Below are 17131 nucleotides of genomic sequence, written 5' to 3' on the forward strand. Positions count from 1 at the left end.
GAAACAAGCCAATGCCCACCCACCGATGAAGGATGAACAGAAGGTGGTCCCTCCACCCAAAGGTGCTGCATCCAGCCACAAAAAGAAATGTAGTCCTGATAGAGAGCCATCAGGAAAACTCTCAAAAACATGTTAAACGAAAGAAGCCAGACACAAAAGTCTGTGTATTGTAGGATTCCGACATGAAATGCCCAGAAAAGACAAATTTATAGAGACAGAAGACAGGTTAGTGTTGCCTGGCCAGGGGTGGGGGCAGAGATGGGACTGACTACAAAAGCAGTCGATAGAATGTTTTGGGGTGATAGAAATGTCCTAAACTGGATTGTGGTGACGACTCAACTCTGTAAATTTACTACAAACCACTGACTTGTACACCTGCAATGGATGAAGTGGCCACACGTAAACTGCACCTCAATAAAGCTGGCTCTTTTTTGTGTGTGTGTGTGAGCAAGATCAGCTCTGTGCTAACATCTGCCAATCCTCCTCTTTTTTTGCTGAGGAAGACTGGCCCTGGGCTAACATCCATGCCCATCTTCCTCCACTTTATATGGGACGCCGCCACAGCATGGTTTGCCAAGCGGTGCGTCGGTGTACACCCGGGATGCGAACCGGCGAATCCCGGGCCACCACAGAGCAGTGTGCCCACTTAACCACTTGCGCCACCGGGCCAGCCCCAAGCTGGCTCTTTTTTTAATTGGCACCACCAATTCCAAGAGGAGAGAATGGAGAGTTTCATGGGTTGTCTGGGGGGAAAGGGCTCACTATACGGAGAAAAGCTAAGTGAGGTCCCACCTCACACCACAGACGACTAAGTGACTGACACCAGTTGACTCCGTGGGGCCTTCCTCACTTCCCAGGGCCTGCTCAGAAGGCTGTACACTGCTGCACTAACCCCCATAATTGTCACAATCCCACTCTGCGGCAAGTACTACCATTATCCCAATTTTACATAAGAGGAAACCGAGGTCCAGAGGGGGGAAGTAACTTGCGTGGAGTTATGGCTAAAAGTGGCAGGGATGGGGTTGGACTGGGGTCTGAGCCCCCACCCCAGAGCCTCCTCCCAAGCCCACCTTGCCACAGCCTGTGAAGCCACGCTGGAGAAGATGATGGAGGGGCCCGTGGCCTTGGGTGGGGTCAGGTCCTGGAACAAGACCCACAGGGCAAAAAGTGGAAGGACTCTGCACCCCATAGAAACAGGAAGGACTTCGGCCTAAGGAAAGATACCACAGGCAAAGTTAAGAGGTGGTGACAGACAGGGAAAACGCTGTCTGTGATTCTGAACCAAACAACGCTATCCAGAGGACACGGGAGCTTCTGCGACACAGGTCGGAGCGGGGACAGGAGCGGCCATGGAGAGGAGGGGATCCCAGCGACTCGGCTCACTGCTGGGAGCCCCCACAGCACGCAGAGTGCCCTGACCATATGCAGGGATGGAGAAATAAGGAAGTCGATGGAGGACACGGGAGGGCTGGGCTGCAGTGGGGTGTTGGTGTGCACTTGCCATCTCGATACAGAGGTGGCTATGGGATAAGTCACATGCGTGCACACGGACACCTCCCGGCTCTGCGCACCGGCAGGGGCTGGGGGAGTGACACCCCAGCTGCAGTGAGCACCCAGCACCAGACAACGAGTTTTAAACACAACGACAAGAAGCCAGGGCTCCCGGGAGGAGGGGCCCTTCCAGGGCTGGAGCAGGGCAGGAGCGAGGTGGATGCAGCACGCTGCAGTGCCAGAAAGCAAGGATGCATCCCAAATGCAAATTGGGGGCCACGGGAGCGCTCCCCTGGATGGTGAGAGTAATGGATGTAACCCACTGAGGACAGCAGGAACCCGGAGTCCACACGGATACAATACATAAATGGGAAGAAGAGAAAGCCCTTCCATAGAAAGCACCACTAACAAATGTGGAGGACGATGGTGGCCGAGTGTGGCAGCCGAGGAACCCAGTGGCTATTAAAACCAGCAGGTGACAGTGGGCTTTTCCAGAGTCTCAAAAACTCTCCCACAACACGTGCATTAATTAGAAAGGAGACAAATGGAGCAACTCAGCTGACATCACAACAAGTGATCGAGGGGGTCCGCCACTAGCACGAGGAGTGACAGGGCCTAGGACCCTCGCTGGGCCGCGGGGAGAGAGCACCGCCGCTGTGACGGCTGGGCAGCACACTGCCCGAGGTGACGGGCATCCCACAGAAGGGAGGCCTGGTCCTCAACGTGTCCTGAGAGTGGGAGGAATGGAGGGGCTGTTCCCGAGGGAAGGAGATGAGAGGGGCCAGGGGCCAGGCGCCTGGTGGAGGCTGACCTCTGGGCCACAGGGCCTGGAGCTGCCGTGTGGTCCCCAAAAAGGAGCAGGAGCAGAGCTTTAACCCCAGTCTAAATTATTCACAAGAAAAGGGAACGCACCTCTTTAACAAGCCATCGCTTTATGAAACAAGGTTAACAATTCCACTTGATTCAGTGGAATATTATGAACTCTCTGGGGCCCATTTGAGGACTTCTACTCCAGGCGCAAGGTGATGACTCAGCACTTTTTATATTATTTAGAGAATAAAATTAACCCTCGCCGGCCCAGGCTGCTGCCTCTCTTGCCGCTGGATCTGGCCTGCTCAGCGCTTTCCCCCATATATAATTACAAGCTGCTATCCATCATGTGGCAGCCACGCAGCGCCGACACGCCGAAAGGAATGCAGTAAGCACTTCCACTAATAGAAGCAGAACGTAAACATAGCTTTGATATTTTCATTTAAATTGGAATATTTTACAATAATCACCCACAGCCTCTGTGGGGGTCCTGCCCCCACAAGCTGGGTCCAGTCTGGAGTCGCCCCGGGGCGCCGCCTGCCCGGGAAGGGCCTCCCTGCCCGTGTTCCAGGTGTCCTTCAAGGTGACCTACCAGCTCCGGTCAGGTCCTCAGGTCTGCCGAGCCTGGCCCGGCCCAGGCCTCAGCCTTGCGGCAGGAGGGAGAGGATGCACGGAAGGGCTCGACCAACTGCAGGGGGCTGTGCACAGGCAGGGAGGGGTGCAGTCATGCTTCGACTGTGATTCCTACAGCGTGAACCCTGGGCACAAGGGGGGTGCCCTGCATTGACACCTGCTCCTCTTGCTCAAAGCCCAGCCCTGCGGCCCCAGGCGCCTGCAGTGGAGGGCCTGGTGTCCTGGACTTCACTGGGGGTCCCAGGGCAGGCCCTAGACTGCAAGCCCCTGAGGCAGAGGGGTCACTCACAAGGGTTTGGGGACAGGGTAGTGGCGGGCCTTGCTGTAGGCCCCTGGGCTGGTGAGTAGGCTCCCTCTCGGGGCACCACGGACTGAAGAGGCCCATCCGGGGTCCCCAACCCAGGGCCTTATCTGCCCATGCAGCCTCCCACTGGCCCGGCCCCGCCCTGCCAAGTCCTCTCTGAAGCAAGAGGGACGGTGATAAGAACGAAGGAGCCAGTCTGCTCAGCTGTCGGGAGTTTCCCACCACAGCAGCCCTCACGCTGACAGGTGAGGATGACAGGCGGCAATTACACGCCCGCTGCCAAGAGGAGGCAAAGCATAGTCGCCCGCCAGGCGGTTCCGATTCCCAGTGTGCGCCCCGCCCTCTCACCTTCGCACCCAGCGGGCAGTAGCCTTTGAGGAAGTCTGCGCAGACCTCCGCCTTCCGGGACACGTAGACGTGGCTGTAGGGACAGTTGCTGTTGCTGCAGATCCCCTTCAGGAAGTAGGAGCACACAGGCATCTGTGGGCAAGGCAGTGGCCAAGGGTGAGGCCAGCAGACCCTGCTGCCCCGTGCGCAAGCCCCCGGCCCCCCAACCCTCCCATCAGGCATCTGCACCCCACTACAGGTGAGAACACCAGGACTCCAAGGACCCGCCTGGGGTTCCACGCCAGGCATGAGCCACACAGGTTGTGGTTGGAGACTCTCACCAAGGTCCTGCCCCGAGGGAGAAATGAACACACAGGGCTGCCAGCAGGAGCCAAGGGCAGCTGAGGCCAGGCTGGGTGGGGCTACCTATCCCGAGGTCAGACCCCCAGCTTCCCCTGAAAGCATGGTCACCCAGGCAGGGCACATCTGTCCTCGCACGGTCCAGATGAGGACATCGAGGCAGGGCTGGCTGCCCCTGGCCCAGATGCGCTGTCACCCATCAGTCGCCTGCTCTGAGCCTGCCCAGTTTCCAGGCCATGGGGCGACGGCAGGATGGGCGAGGGGTTGGCATCTAGAACAGCAGAGCTGGGGGGAGGCAGAGCATAGGGGCTCTAGGTGGGGCGACAGCCTACAGGGCCTTGAAAGCCAGCAGATTTCCCAGCTGCCTGATGCGTGGGCACCAGTGTCCGTGGGCTGGAGACCTGACTTCGCCTGGGGGATCCTGGGCGGTGGACTTCAGGAGGGCAGGGAGACGCCCTGGAGCAGCCCAGATCTTTGCACTGACAGCAGGCTGGCTCCGTGGAGGCCTGGCAGGCGGCTGGGGGAGACCTGGTGGGGACATGGAGTGGACAGCCTGGGCAGGACTGTGTGGCCCCCAGCAGTCCCTGGCCCCCAGGCTGGGAGCGGAAGAAATGCATCCCAGCTCCTCCCTGTTGGGGGAAACTGAGGCCTGAGGGCCAGTGGGGGGGGGGGTCTCTGATCTCACTCACCCTGACTATTCTCCAGGGCCCCTCGGGGTGAGCCCTGCACCTCCCGCAGGCCAGCCTCCTGGGCTTTTGGGGCCCATCGCAGGGAATGGGAGGTGCCACGAGCTTGCCTTCCCAGTCCTGTTACCCGTGCCAGGGCCTATGTTAGAGCTCGTCCCTCCTCCTGGCTCCTCTGTCAGACCCACCCCACCTGTGCCCTCTGCAGCCCCTGGTCCCCGCTAGCCAGCACTGCAGGGCCAGGCTCCTCACTGTACCCCCACACTGCACCTCTGCCTGCCTGCCAGGGAACCCAGACCGGGGCTTCAAAAAGCTACTTTTCTGGGGTGAGGTCAGGGAGGGAGAGAGAAAGCAAAGAAACAAAGGGTGATTTAATGTGGAAGAGTTTATTTTTAATTGTCTTTTAACTGCAGCAGAAAGGGGAGAGGGGCTGGCCCGTTTGGGGCTGGCGGTGGTGCGGCTGCAGACAATTCCCTTAATGTGGCTTTTGATATAGAGCCCAAATTAGCTCTAATAAAAAAGGATAATAAAGCCCAGTCTTACAGCAAACGGAGCTCCTCCTAGCTGTCAGCGTGCCGTTATCAAGAGGAAACTGCGTTCTCATTTCAATTAACCTTGTTTGCACCCACCACGTCCACACAAATAACAATAACATTAATTCAGGGCGCTGGTGCGGGGCGTCCACATTAGACAGCTCGGAATGTGCACCGGCTTTGGAGCTGGGAGCTAATGAACCTGAAACTCGACGTGAATTTCCAAACTGCTCACAACAGAGTTTTGGAGCTCTATTAGGGAGAAAAATGCTGATTCTTTTCAAGTTCCTCAAGGGGAAAAGCTGTTGTAGCAGCAGTGCGCCTCTGCTGATCCACCTCCCCTCACCCCGCTAGCCCCCACTCCTGGCCAGCGTTGACCCTTGACCTCAGAGCCCCCAGCTCTGCCCTTCCCAGCACGCTGGCTTTCCCCGCACTGTGCGGGTCTGTGTGAGGGGGTCCACTCGTGCTCACCACAGCCAGTGGGGAGGGGGCCAGGAATGGAGGGGCCCAGCTGTGCACCTCCCTTTCCTCCTCCACTGCTGGCCTGCCCGAGGAGCCTCCAGCCTTCCAACACACCCAGTCTCACACAGCTGCCCCCGCCAATCCCAGGCCTGGACAACAGGTGAGGCCTTGGCTGGACCCCAGCCTGGGCCTGCATACTGGCAGCCCAGGGGCACCTGTGGGCCACTGCCCTGGGCATGTGGTGAGCTGTGAAGGTGAAGACCTCCCGTGTGGCTGGGGTAAGAGGTGGCCAAACAGAACAGACCCTGTGAGGGGATGGAGGAGCAGAGCCTTCAGGTCACACACCCAGCTCCTCATGGACACCAAGGGTTAGGGGTCTGTGTGTCCTGAGCCTAAGGAAAACTTTGGGGGCACCACCTGCTGGGAGGCTGGGTGCCTGGCATGCGGCCTCAGGGGAACACGCCTGGGGGAGCCCAGCCCACCCGGCCCAAGCTGGCGCTCACCTTCTCCTTGGAGACGTGGTGGGAGAAGGGGCAGGTCCCATCTGTCTTCTTGCACGTGCCCCGGACAAACCTGTGCAAACGGGGAAGAGGGTTTGAGGGGGCCCGGTGAGACCAGGGGCAGGGGACCGCGCAGACCTCCCGCCAGCCCCACCCCAGAAGCCCCAGCAGGGCTGGGGCGCACCTGGTGCACACAGCCACCTTCTCGGGGTCGTGGATGTAGGGGCAGCCCTCGCCACGCTTGCACCGGCCGAAGCGGTTGTAGTACATGCAGTACTCCTCCTTCCGGCGCTTCTTCTGCCTCGCCTGCCGGACAATGGCCAGGCTGCGCTGGAGAGCCCGGCTGGGGACGGGGCAGAGGTCCGTGAGCCCAAGGCCGGACTGGGAGCCCCCACCCGCCCAACCCCAAGGGACATACCTGGCTAGGGAGCGGCTGCAGCTGCTGGCAGGGTCCAACCGGCCTGTGGGGTGAAAGGCTGGGTCACGCCAGGCCCAGCATCCTGGGCTCTGCCCGCTGCCCACTAATCCCCGGTGCTCAACTCAGGCGTGGCTGCACCCTCCAGGAAACTGCCTGCCCTCCTCTCGGGCTGGGTCGTGTGTCTTCCTGGGCCCCTGCCAGACCCCTCTAGGGACACAGTGTTGAGGGAGCTGCTGGGCCATTATTTTTGCCCCACAGTGGAGAGACCGAGGTGAGGTGGCGGGAATGGGCCACGCGGGACGAGGGCTCAGGAACCAGGGCTGGGATGGCTCCCCAAGGCCACACTGGCCGTGGGCAGCAGGCTCGCATCAAGGCAGGTGGTCGCAGGAGCAGCAAGGGCTGGGGCCTCCCCACCACTTCCCTCCACCTGAAGCAGAACCCAGGAAAATGGGACCTAAGTGGGGTCTGGGAAAGTCACCTGGCTTTGCAGTAGCCAAGAATGGTTTTCACATATTTAAAGGGTTGTAAAATAAAACCAAAGAAAAGAATGAGGCAGCAGCCTGAAGCCCTCACCCCCAGGCTCAGTGGGGCTGTGTCGACCTTGGCCTGCAGAGGCCTCGGACAAGCGCATCTCGCTCTGAGGTCCTGTGGGCCCTGGAGGCTGCCCACTCCTCACAATTCTGGAGACGCCTTATGAGACGTTCCTCAAAACCCCAAGTACAATGACCAAGCAAGGCCCCTCTGAGATCACCAAGTGTGGCCCAAAGGGAAGCTGTTCACAAAGCGGACAGTGAGAACAGGAAGGGAGCAGGTGGGCCCTCACAGCCAGGGCTGTCGGGGTTCGGGTAGGGCCGGGTTGGGGGAGGCAGGAGACACAGGGCAGGTGGGCGGCACTGTCCTGTGTGGGTGTGAGCTCGCCCTGCAGGAGGAGCATCCCGATTGGTTGACAGCCCCCTGCCTGCCTTTCAGACACGAGGTCACCCCCACCCAGGGCAGAGGAGGGCAGGGCAGGGCAAGAGCCTGCTCAGGATGGCCACGAAGGCTCCCTCCGTTCTTCAAACACACACTTGACCCTTCGCAGACCAGATCCAATTTCCCACAGGCAACTGCTGAAATGGATCCGGCAGTAAGAGGCAGAAGTGACATCACTCGGAAATTCTAGGGACCTGAGGCAATGACAAAGCATCCCAGGTTTAAAAAGGGACGTCCCCAAGCTGCCAGGCCCTGAGCCGCCCCCATCAGAGCCACATGGTGGCCTGGGCTGGCAGCCCTCTGCCATTGCAAGCCCCTCCCTCCCTCTCCCCAGGGCGACCATTCCCAGGGTCCACTCAGCTTGGTCTCATCTCCTGAATTCCAGACCCGGTCACACAAGCGTTCTGACACTTCACACGGCCTGTCCAAACCCAAACTCCCTCGTGCCCTACAGACCGGAAACTCAGACGCCCCTTCTCCACATCCCACCTGCTGCTAAGCCCTGACAGCTCCCTGGACACTCCGCAGGCCCACTCCAGTGCCCTTGCTGCCCTGCTAGAGCTGCCCCTCTGGCCAGTGTCTGCCCTTCCCCGAGCTTCAGTCTCAAGTGTAAAAAGGGCAGCTCCAGACCCCCTATGGGAGGCAAGTGCTCTGCACAGTGGCCCAGGCAGCTGGGACATGAGCAGGGCTGGTTACGGTATTATGATGTGGTGGCGGAGGGGTGGAGACACATGACCCAGAGGGCTCTGGGTGTCGGAGAGACAGAGGGAGGGGCTCAGGGTGTGAAGAGCCGGTGGAGGGGGGGGGTCTCAGGATGGCCCCAGGCCACAATAAAGTCCCGGTTCCCAAACCGGGGACACTGGTCCTGGGGATGGCAGTGGAGGCCAGTCCAGGTGGCCCGTGGTGCCCGTGCACCCGCCAACCCCCGGGTGACAGTGCAATTTCATAGCTGTTAGTGAGCACGGCTTCCCAGGCTGTCAACCAGGCTGCCGGTGACACTGTGGTGCCATCTGCTCCCACCAGGGACCGCTGTTGTCATGTGTCCGCCTGTCAGACCCTGGCCCCTAGGTCTGGCCTCTGAGGGGGTGGGGATGGGGGGCAGGTTTACTCCAGTAAATCTTTCCACTTCTTGCTCTTAAAAAACGCCAGTGTGGAGCTCATAGTAGGAGTTTTGACGAGAACAAGAGGCACCTTTTCAAATGCATGCAGTGTTAAAAAATGCACATAAAGTAGCTGGCTTAAAAAATGGCCACAGGGGCACTGAGAGGTGCTAACAAGTTCAGCTGAAAACCCTCGGCAGTCTTGGAGTAGGGGCAGTCTTGGAGTAGGAGGCAGGAGGCGCCGAGCCTTCCAGAGAATTTGCACTTCCCAGGATCTTCTCAAAATAGACACAGCCGGCTCCCCGCAACCCATGCCCCCATTAGTCCTTGGCCCAGGCAGCGGCTCACCCCTGACAGGCTGGGGAGCCCAAGTCAGAAGCTCGGGGGCTCTCAGGTCAGAGGGACCAGCCCCCGCCAGCCCCGACTTCCCCATGGCACCCCGGCCAGCCTGGCCTTTCCCAGGAAATCGGGCCCCTGGTCTGCTGAGCTCAAAAGCCCACCAGGCCCAGCCTCGGCACGTGGTCACCCTTGGGAGGAAGACTGACACCGTAGGTGCTGGGCTCCCACGGCAGAGGGCGCCCCAGGAAGAGGCATCCGGGAGGGAGGGAGGCAGTGGGGTGGGGCCTTGGCTCCAGATAGGCTGGCAGGGCCCTCAGGTGCCGTAGGCAGGTCACAGATGAGGAGATGAGGCACAAAGACCCATGACCTGTCTGCGGGTATGTGGTGGCCGGTCAGTAGCAGGGAGGAGACTGCCCACCATGGCCCCTGTCTGCCTCACTCTGAGGCCACGGGCCTCAGAACAAGCCCAGGAGCCAGGCTTGCAACCCGGGTTAAGTGAGGTGGCTCAAGCAGGTGTCCTCGGGGCTTCCGCTCCACTGCAGGGACTGCAGGCTCTTGGGGCCACAAGACACGCTAGACCCAGCAGGACACCTGTGAGGGCCCAGCCTGGGTGCACCCGGGTCTCAGGCCAAAGCATGCGGGGAGGGGTCCCGGGGCTGGGCAGGCCTTGGGCCCGGGGTTCAGGGAGGCTGAGGTCTGCCCATAAGAAGGCCTCGCCCCTGGGGCTCGGGGGCCGGGCGAGGACACGGCTCTGCGGTTCTCTTCCCCACAAAGCCTGGGACGGCTCGGGGACCCCAACCAGCGCTGACACTGTCCTAGAGAAGCATGAGCAGCCAGGAGGAGAGGAGGGAACAGGAGGGGCCAGGAGGGGTGGAGGTGGAGCCCCTGCCCCCTCCCAAGGAGAGCTGCACTTTCTTGCTGAAGTCAATGTTCCGCTGACACCAAAGAGAAAATTTATTTCTTTAATTATTATTCATCTAAGTGGGCCACTGGTCAGCAGTCATTCCCACAGCTGGGAGCAACCCACCTTCCTCACAGCAAGAAGCCGGCCACCCATATAGGGGTCCAGGCAGCTGGAGCTGTGCCCACACCTGCTGGCCGGGCAGAAGGAGGGGGGCCTCAGGGGGCTCTGGCTGTGCCTTGTGCCCCAAGACAGACTGCCCTGTAGTCTGTGCTCCAAATCCCATCTCCTGGCCCCTGCCCTGAGGTGGGGAGGCTGAGCCCCAGGACTGCCCCTCAGCGGCCACCAAGACTGGTCAGCAGGACACAGGCTGCTGTAGCCTGCAGGGGCAGGTCAGCAGGGAGGCGCCTTTGACCCCGCCCGCCCACCCTGCCCCTGGAGGCCACTGTCCTCTTCACTTTGTTGCTGGAAGGCTGGGGTGCTGCAGGAAGGTGGGGATGGCAGGACAGCTCTGGCGCATTCTGCGTGTGTAAGTGGGGAGGCGGGATTCTGCAGAGCTCAGCACTTGGAGGGGAGCTGACAGCGTGCCATGCTCCCCAGCGAGAAGTGTGGTGGCCCCTCCCCGGGCCTGCCGGAGGGGCCTGCTCCTAACTTGGGCCCCTCCCGCCTGCTGTGAGGACCACCCCTAAGGGGGCAGCCTGGGCTCTCCTCCGACTCAGAGCCCAGCAGGCGGCTCTCATGTGGCCTCCATGCAGATGTTTGTGAGGAGGCGCGGGTCCAAACTCGCCTCTTCCTCTCGGCCTACAGGCCCCTCTCCTCCTGCCATGGATGCCACTCGAGGCTCGGGGTAGTGGGTGCAGCCCCACCCCATGGGTCCACTCGGCCCATTTGGGATCAGGGTGGAGGTGGCCCTCATGCAGTGCAGAAGATGTGGGCAGCAGGACCCCAGCGACGGCCATGATGGCTCCTGGGTCCTGCACACAGATGGTACGAGTGCCAGGAGGGCCAGTCTCCCATCTGGCCAGGGGGTAGTTCCTAAGATCTGGTGTGAATCACTGGGGCTCCAGGGGGCATGGCCCTGTGACCTTTGGCTGAGGAAACACTGGCAGAGTGGGTATCCCATCGGCCTGCCAGTGAACTCCATCCAGCTCCCAAGTGAGGACAGCAGAGCGCAGAGCTTGGGTCCTGCCTGCCAGTCAGCTGTGGTGTTAGGTGAAGGAGAACAACAGATGGAGCGAGGCCAGCTGATGCCTTTGTGCCCTTCGCCAAGAAGGCCCAGGGGGAGGCTGGGGCCAGCAGGTATGACCCAAAGAGAGGCCACCCTGAGGCCTAGCCACAGAGGGCCAACCAGGACATCACTCTGCAGAGTGGCTGCCCATGAGCCCTCTGTGGCTCTGTCCACCCTGCACACCAGCCTGGTTGGGGCCGGCTCTCCAATGGGCCTGGAACAGTGGTAACAGCTGGCTGAGAGGGGCTCTGCTTCATCCAGATAGAGGCAGTGATAGAGGAGGGGTCTGAGACCCCAGCCCTCCGCAACGCCAACAGCTGCATGTGGGGCCCCTCAGACCATGAGCACCGATGCCATGAGCCTGCCAAGCTCTGGGGATTGGAGGCAACCAGCATGGGGCCTGCTGGGAGTGGAGGGAGGGCCATCCTCTGACCATGGCAGCACTCGCTCTGGGCTGAGTCTTACAAAAGCCCTGCGAGGACACCCAGCCAGTGCTCGACACCTGCCCTTCCACTGAGTGAGCACTCGGTGTCCTCAAGGCCAAGGCAGAAAGGCCCTGAGAGATGACACAGCCCAATCCCTCGAGGAAGGGATGGGGAAATTGAGGCACACAGTGATGGAGCAGAGCCATGGTTTCCCGGGCCCCAGAGTGCCTCTGCAGGGGAGCCCAGTGTACCTTGCCTGGAAGAAGGCAGCCAGGTGCCCCCGAGTCCCACAGACAGAGGCCCTGGGAGCACAGCTGGGCAGGGGCTTCCAGGAGGGGCGCTGGGGCTGCCTCTGGCTCATAGACAGCCCCTGGCGCCCCCCTCCTTCCTCCTGCCCCTTTGGGCGGGCCGGGTGGGGGCTGGGGGTAGCTGGGCCTCTGCGATCCCCACACTGCCTTCAACCTTGGAAGTGGGTAAAATTGGACTGAAGCCAAAATATTTTTCTAGTTAATTTGTACAATAAGCAAATCCAAAGCATTTCCTTCTCCTTGGCCTGTTTCCCCAGGCTGCGGGGGCGCACGTGGTGGCGGCGGCTGCCTCCAGATACAGTTGGGAGGCGTTGCCAATGCGATTACGGGGCCCTACAGCCCCAGGTGTTCGCTCACCCGGGCATGTTTACTGTACCTGGCTCAGCTCCTTTGTCTAGGAGCAAAACAGGGGAAATCAGGGGCCGCTCAGCCAAGCGTGAGTCACCCCCCTCTGGGCCTTCCCTGTGGGACACAGAGGCTGCAAGCCCTCCCCACTGGCACCCTGCCTGCTCCGGCGCCCCGTCAGCCTTGTTAGGCTCTGCGAGCACTGGAGAATATGATGGATTCCCAGGCTGGGCCGTGGCCCACTGGGAAGCACTCACTTGGACCGGCTCCCTGGGAGCGCCAGGCCCCGCCTGCCTAGACCTGGGGCAAGCCTTGAGCACGTGCACTATGACACACACACGTAGGGAGGCAGGGGCCCGGCCCAAGGGCTTCTTGGCCCCCACCACCAAGGAGTCTCACCTGTGCGCAGGAGCGGCCTACTACCCCCGTCGACGCTGGGTCGGCCGTAGGTCTTGGACAGTTTGTTGGCCGACACCTTGTAGAGGACCCCACCAATGCAGCGGTAGCCTTTATTCCGCCACCGAGGGGAGCCGGGCTGGCCTTTGCCACTGCCAGCAGTGGGGCGCAGGCGGTTCAGCACCAGGGACCTGCGGAGACAGGAAAACGCCTATCAGCCCAGCCCCAGGGCCCGTAGTCAGGAGACCTCTGTCCCCTGCCCCCACACCCTGCAGGCACAGGAGGTGGCACTGCCAACCCCACCGACCAGGCTGGGACCACATGAGCCCCGGAAGGATGTGGGGAAGGGATAAGCCTCCCCCTCCACATGCATATCCCTGGGGACATGACCACCTGGGCCCTGGCCTCCTGCCAGGGAGCTCCATCGTGAAGGGAATGCCCTCGGCACCTGCACTGAGGTGGCACCTGTACTATGCCGTCACCACTGCCCAGGAACATCTTTCCCAGGGGGCTGCCCGCCACCTGGCCTCGGGACATGGATGCTGTGGGGTTAGCTCCACCACGTGGAGAGCCCAGCACTGAGAGTGGGAGGCGACGGCCTCATAGACCTCCACCTGTTTGGGGGAAGCTGTTTGGAGGAAGACTGGAATTGCCTCAAGGTCAAAGGCTGGAAGAGGCCTGGGACAGCGTCTGGGGTTAGCCGAGCAGACGACCCAGGCCAGGAGGGCAGACCTGGGGCCGCCTGCCCACTTTCTCCCTCCCTATTCCTCTCCCGCCAGGCCCTGGGCCCCATCCTGCCAGATGCCCACACTCCCAGGGAAGCCCACAGGCAGAGTGGGTTGGGAGGAGGCCCCTGATGCCCCCACTTAGAGAGATACTCCCCTGCAGACACTATGGCTGCAGTGGGCAGCAGCCACAGGCCCCCAGGCTCAGGGGTGCCAGGCCAGCACCAACCGTGGGCCTGCAGCCGTACTGGCTGACCCACTCCCCACAGCTGTCACATGGGCAGGCTGCCACGGAAACAAGGCGACAGCGCCCTCCTACCCAGGGTGCCCGGTGTGGAGACCAGCCCGCCATGACTTCAGAAGGGCATGGGCCTTTCCCCCTGAGGATACAATTCAGCAGTAATTTGTTTCTGCAGTGGAGCTCAATTCCACATTAGCTCGGACTCTGCTCCTAACACTATTCCACCCAGTATATACACTGTGCCCCACTGGCATATGTGGGCAGACGAGTGTTGGCTGTCCTGTGCACATCGCCTCTACCTGAAGGTGGCCCCCAAGCAGCAGGAGGGCAGGGCTCGAGGAGCACAGGCCCCACTGAGGCACTGCTGCCAGCCGTGCTCACCCCCAGCAGGGAAACTGGCTTAAGTGGCGATCCGGGCCCTGTTGGGGCCTGTCCTGGGGGCGTAGTGCAGGCACTGCCCCTTCCGGGTTTCCACTGTGCTCACAATGAGGCCTCCACGGCCCTGCAGCCCCCTTCCCTGCAGAGCACATGGACCCCCCACTCCTCCTGGGGCAGCAGCAGACCCTTTCCTGGCCACCCAGGGGTCTGATGAGTGCAGAGGGGACGGGCAGGCCTCGGCGTCCTACCACACAGGCTAACCAAGGTGGGGAGAGTGCTCTTGCCCAGAAGTGAGGTGCTGGGGGTCAAGCAGTCCTGCTCTTAGGCGCAGCCACAGCCCGACCACTCAGCCCCGCAGCCCCTCTGGGCCTCGGTCTCTCCATCTACAAGTTGGGGGTAATTCTCGCCAATCTGGAGCCTCTGAGGGCCTGTTAGAGGAATGTGTGCAAGTGAGCTGGGCGCTCAGGGGACCCAGAGCTGTGGTGTAAGTACAAACGCCAGGAGGGCAGTGCCGTGGAGGCCTCTGAGGCCCGAAAGCACTTAACCAAGTTCCCTTAATTAAAATTCAAGTTCACAAACACCAATCTTGGAGGGAACAAGTCCCACCAAGGGGCCCTGGCTGCCCGGCCCAGGCTGTCCATGCCCGACAGGCTCCAGCTGCCCCCACATAGGGCAGGCCTGGGCAAGAGAGGGTGGGGTGGGATAGGCATCCTCTCGGGGAGGAAGCCAGACCTCCAGGCTCTCCTGTGCCCAGAAGGCACCTATCCAGTCGCCTCGGCTCGCACTGGAGCCAGGGCGCAGTGTGAGGAGGGCAAGGCCGGCCTGAGTCTTCTCCTCCCACCAGCCCCTCACTGCAGAACCCTGTCAGCCTCAGAGGTGGCTCTGGATCCTCCGCAGGAGCTGTGGTCACTGTCTACAGGGAGCAGCTCGGCCTGAGTCCTAATCCCCACAATCGAGAGGGGGCCCAGGCCAGCAGCCAGCACAACTCTCTCAGCCTGAGGCTGACAGGCCCCCAACAGCCCCGGCCCCTAGCCCCACACTGTCCAGAGCCCTCAGTGGTCTCACTGCCCACGAGGCACCTGTCCCTTCATATGCCAGCCTGGGCCAGGGGCAGTGTCAAGAGGCCTCCACTCCACAGCCCTAGAGGGTGAGGGGACCAAGAGTAAGCCCATCCTGTGCACACAGGGCTCCTCACCCCCCATAGCACCAGCCACTCGCCAAGATCTGGTCCTCACCACGGACTGGCCACTCAGAGCCAGATCCCTCCTGACACGCTTTGCGGCAAGATAATGGGGCTGCCGCTTGACGACGACACTACTCTTAGCTGCCTCCTCCCTTGAAGGGGACCCTGTTCTCCTGGGCCACCACTACCACCCCTACCCCCCGTCCATAGCACTGGCCGCCACAAAGCATGAGGGACAAGTGGGCAACCGAGGTGTGCCTGCCTCCCTGCCTGGGCCCAGTGTCAGGATGCCCTCGGGAAGGTGGCAGAGAGGAAGCAGGGCCCCAGATGCCCCATGGGCATGTGCTCCTGGCTGAGGGCAGACAGGGACAGATGCCCCACCAGGGGCGGCTACACTAGTGAAGCCACTGGATCAAAGCAACACGAGGTGGCCACAGGCAGGGCCTTAGGTCAGAAGCTGGAAGCTTCAGGGCAGAGCATGTTCCAGACCTGCGAGCAGCCCCATTGCGGCCCATCCCGCCCCAAGAGGGCCTGCACTCCACAGCTCTGTGCATGAAGGAACCCGTCTGGGCTGTTAACGGCCCGCCCTGAAGAGTGGGGCCCCAGGGACGCCCTCCCTGCTCCCAGGCTGGGCACTGTGGCTGGCCACACCTGCCCCTCCTAAGGAGAACTGAGCTCCATTAATTACTGCCTTTTATGATTTGTTCTTACAGTGAAAAGGCACATCTCAGGTGACACTTCTTTCCTGGGACGTTGCTGATTATTCACACCATTAGTCTTACACAGGAACATGACCAATTGATCTATCCCCTTCTCCTACCCCAAAAACCAAGCCCCTGGGTTTTGTTGGCAATTACAGGACAATTGCAGGCCATCTGGGAGGAGTGAAGGCATAGCAGCCCTTCTGCTCTGATGCCCCAGCTCTGTGCTTAGGTCTGTGCACATGCATGTGCCTGAGGGACCCCACGTGCCCAAGGGTGCAGGGCTGCGACTCCTGGGAACAGCCCTGGGGCCCACAGCCTCCAGGGGCACATGAAGAGCCTGGGAGAAGCTGCATTCCGGATGGTGTCACAGGGCTGCTCAGAGGAGCTGGACGCACCCACAGAACTTGGGGAGGGCTGGCAGCTGCATGGGACCACCACTGCCCTTCCCTCACCCCTGCTGGTCCCAATCACCCAACTGCGGGGTGGGCTCAGGGAGCCCCACCCCAAATGCCATGTAGCTTTTCATGCCGTGGGTGTCACAGCTCTCCAGTAAATTGTTACCCTAATGGAGAGGACAGCCTTTGGAAACGAACTGTATTGAAAAGAGGGGATGAAATTAATGAGATAATAGCAGGGCCAAGGACCCGGAGAACGCTCCTGCCCTCGTGGCAAGGGCCCTGTAATTCCTTTTCTACAACAGGAGGCTCAGATCTAAAGGCTTCTCCCATCCGTCCAGCAGGCCCACACCACCAGGAAATTTCATTAACGCTGGAAAATAGGAAAGGTATTAAGCGTGGATAATGAAGGCCAGGGAGGGAACCGTGCCTTAAGATAGTCCTCTCTCTCGTCTTTGTAATGGGAGGCATGAACTTCCCCTTCAAATCCATTTCTAATCCATTTGAAATACTACAGCAAATTATCTTTCCTTCAGCCCGAAAGCGGCCAGCCAATTTACTCCGAATAGAAGTGACAATGCCCCAGGATTTATCACCATAACCTTGACTACACCAGGGTGAGAGCTAGGCCTTCCCTCGCCCCCCAGGGGGGCACGAAGGACGGTGGGGGAGATAACATTTTAAATGAAAAGTGGTGGTAATGGGGAGAAAGACACATACACCACAAAAGTAGGTTTAAAAAGAAAAGCTGTCCACGTGTCCACTGCCTGGGGAACAGCTGGAAAGTTCCAGGCCCGAGGATGGCCACGCTGGCCAAGGGGCTCTGCTGACCGCAGCCCCTGTGACCTGCTGTGCCGGGTGGGGAGGATGATAGTGGGGGCCAAGGCCCAGGGAAAAGGAACCCAAGACAGGGGGCGTCACGGTCTGGGCAAGACAGAGGGAGGCTCTCCTGGAGAGGACACGGATAGCA

General features: G+C 60.7%; 1 protein-coding gene across 5 annotated transcripts in view; it reads right to left on the reverse strand.

The window, feature by feature from the left end:
* The window catches only part of ZC3H3 (zinc finger CCCH-type containing 3), a 99616-nt gene that overhangs the window by 15254 nt on the left and 67231 nt on the right, over positions 1-17131 (reverse strand). For 2 of the 5 annotated variants that reach the window (XM_058565045.1, XM_058565050.1), the window contains exons 5-9: positions 12539-12726; positions 6522-6564; positions 6305-6446; positions 6107-6176; positions 3587-3718 (exon numbers count right to left, since the gene is read on the reverse strand). In XM_058565045.1, the coding sequence (XP_058421028.1) occupies positions 3587-3718; positions 6107-6176; positions 6305-6446; positions 6522-6564; positions 12539-12726 (575 nt within the window). Of the gene's footprint in view, positions 1-3586; positions 3719-6106; positions 6177-6287; positions 6447-6521; positions 6565-12538; positions 12727-17131 lie in introns of all 5 variants that reach the window. The other 3 variants (XM_058565049.1, XM_058565046.1, XM_058565047.1) reach the window with 2 other exon arrangements.

This window comes from Diceros bicornis, chromosome 21 (assembly GCF_020826845.1).
Source record: "Diceros bicornis minor isolate mBicDic1 chromosome 21, mDicBic1.mat.cur, whole genome shotgun sequence".
Lineage (NCBI taxonomy): Eukaryota > Metazoa > Chordata > Mammalia > Perissodactyla > Rhinocerotidae > Diceros > Diceros bicornis.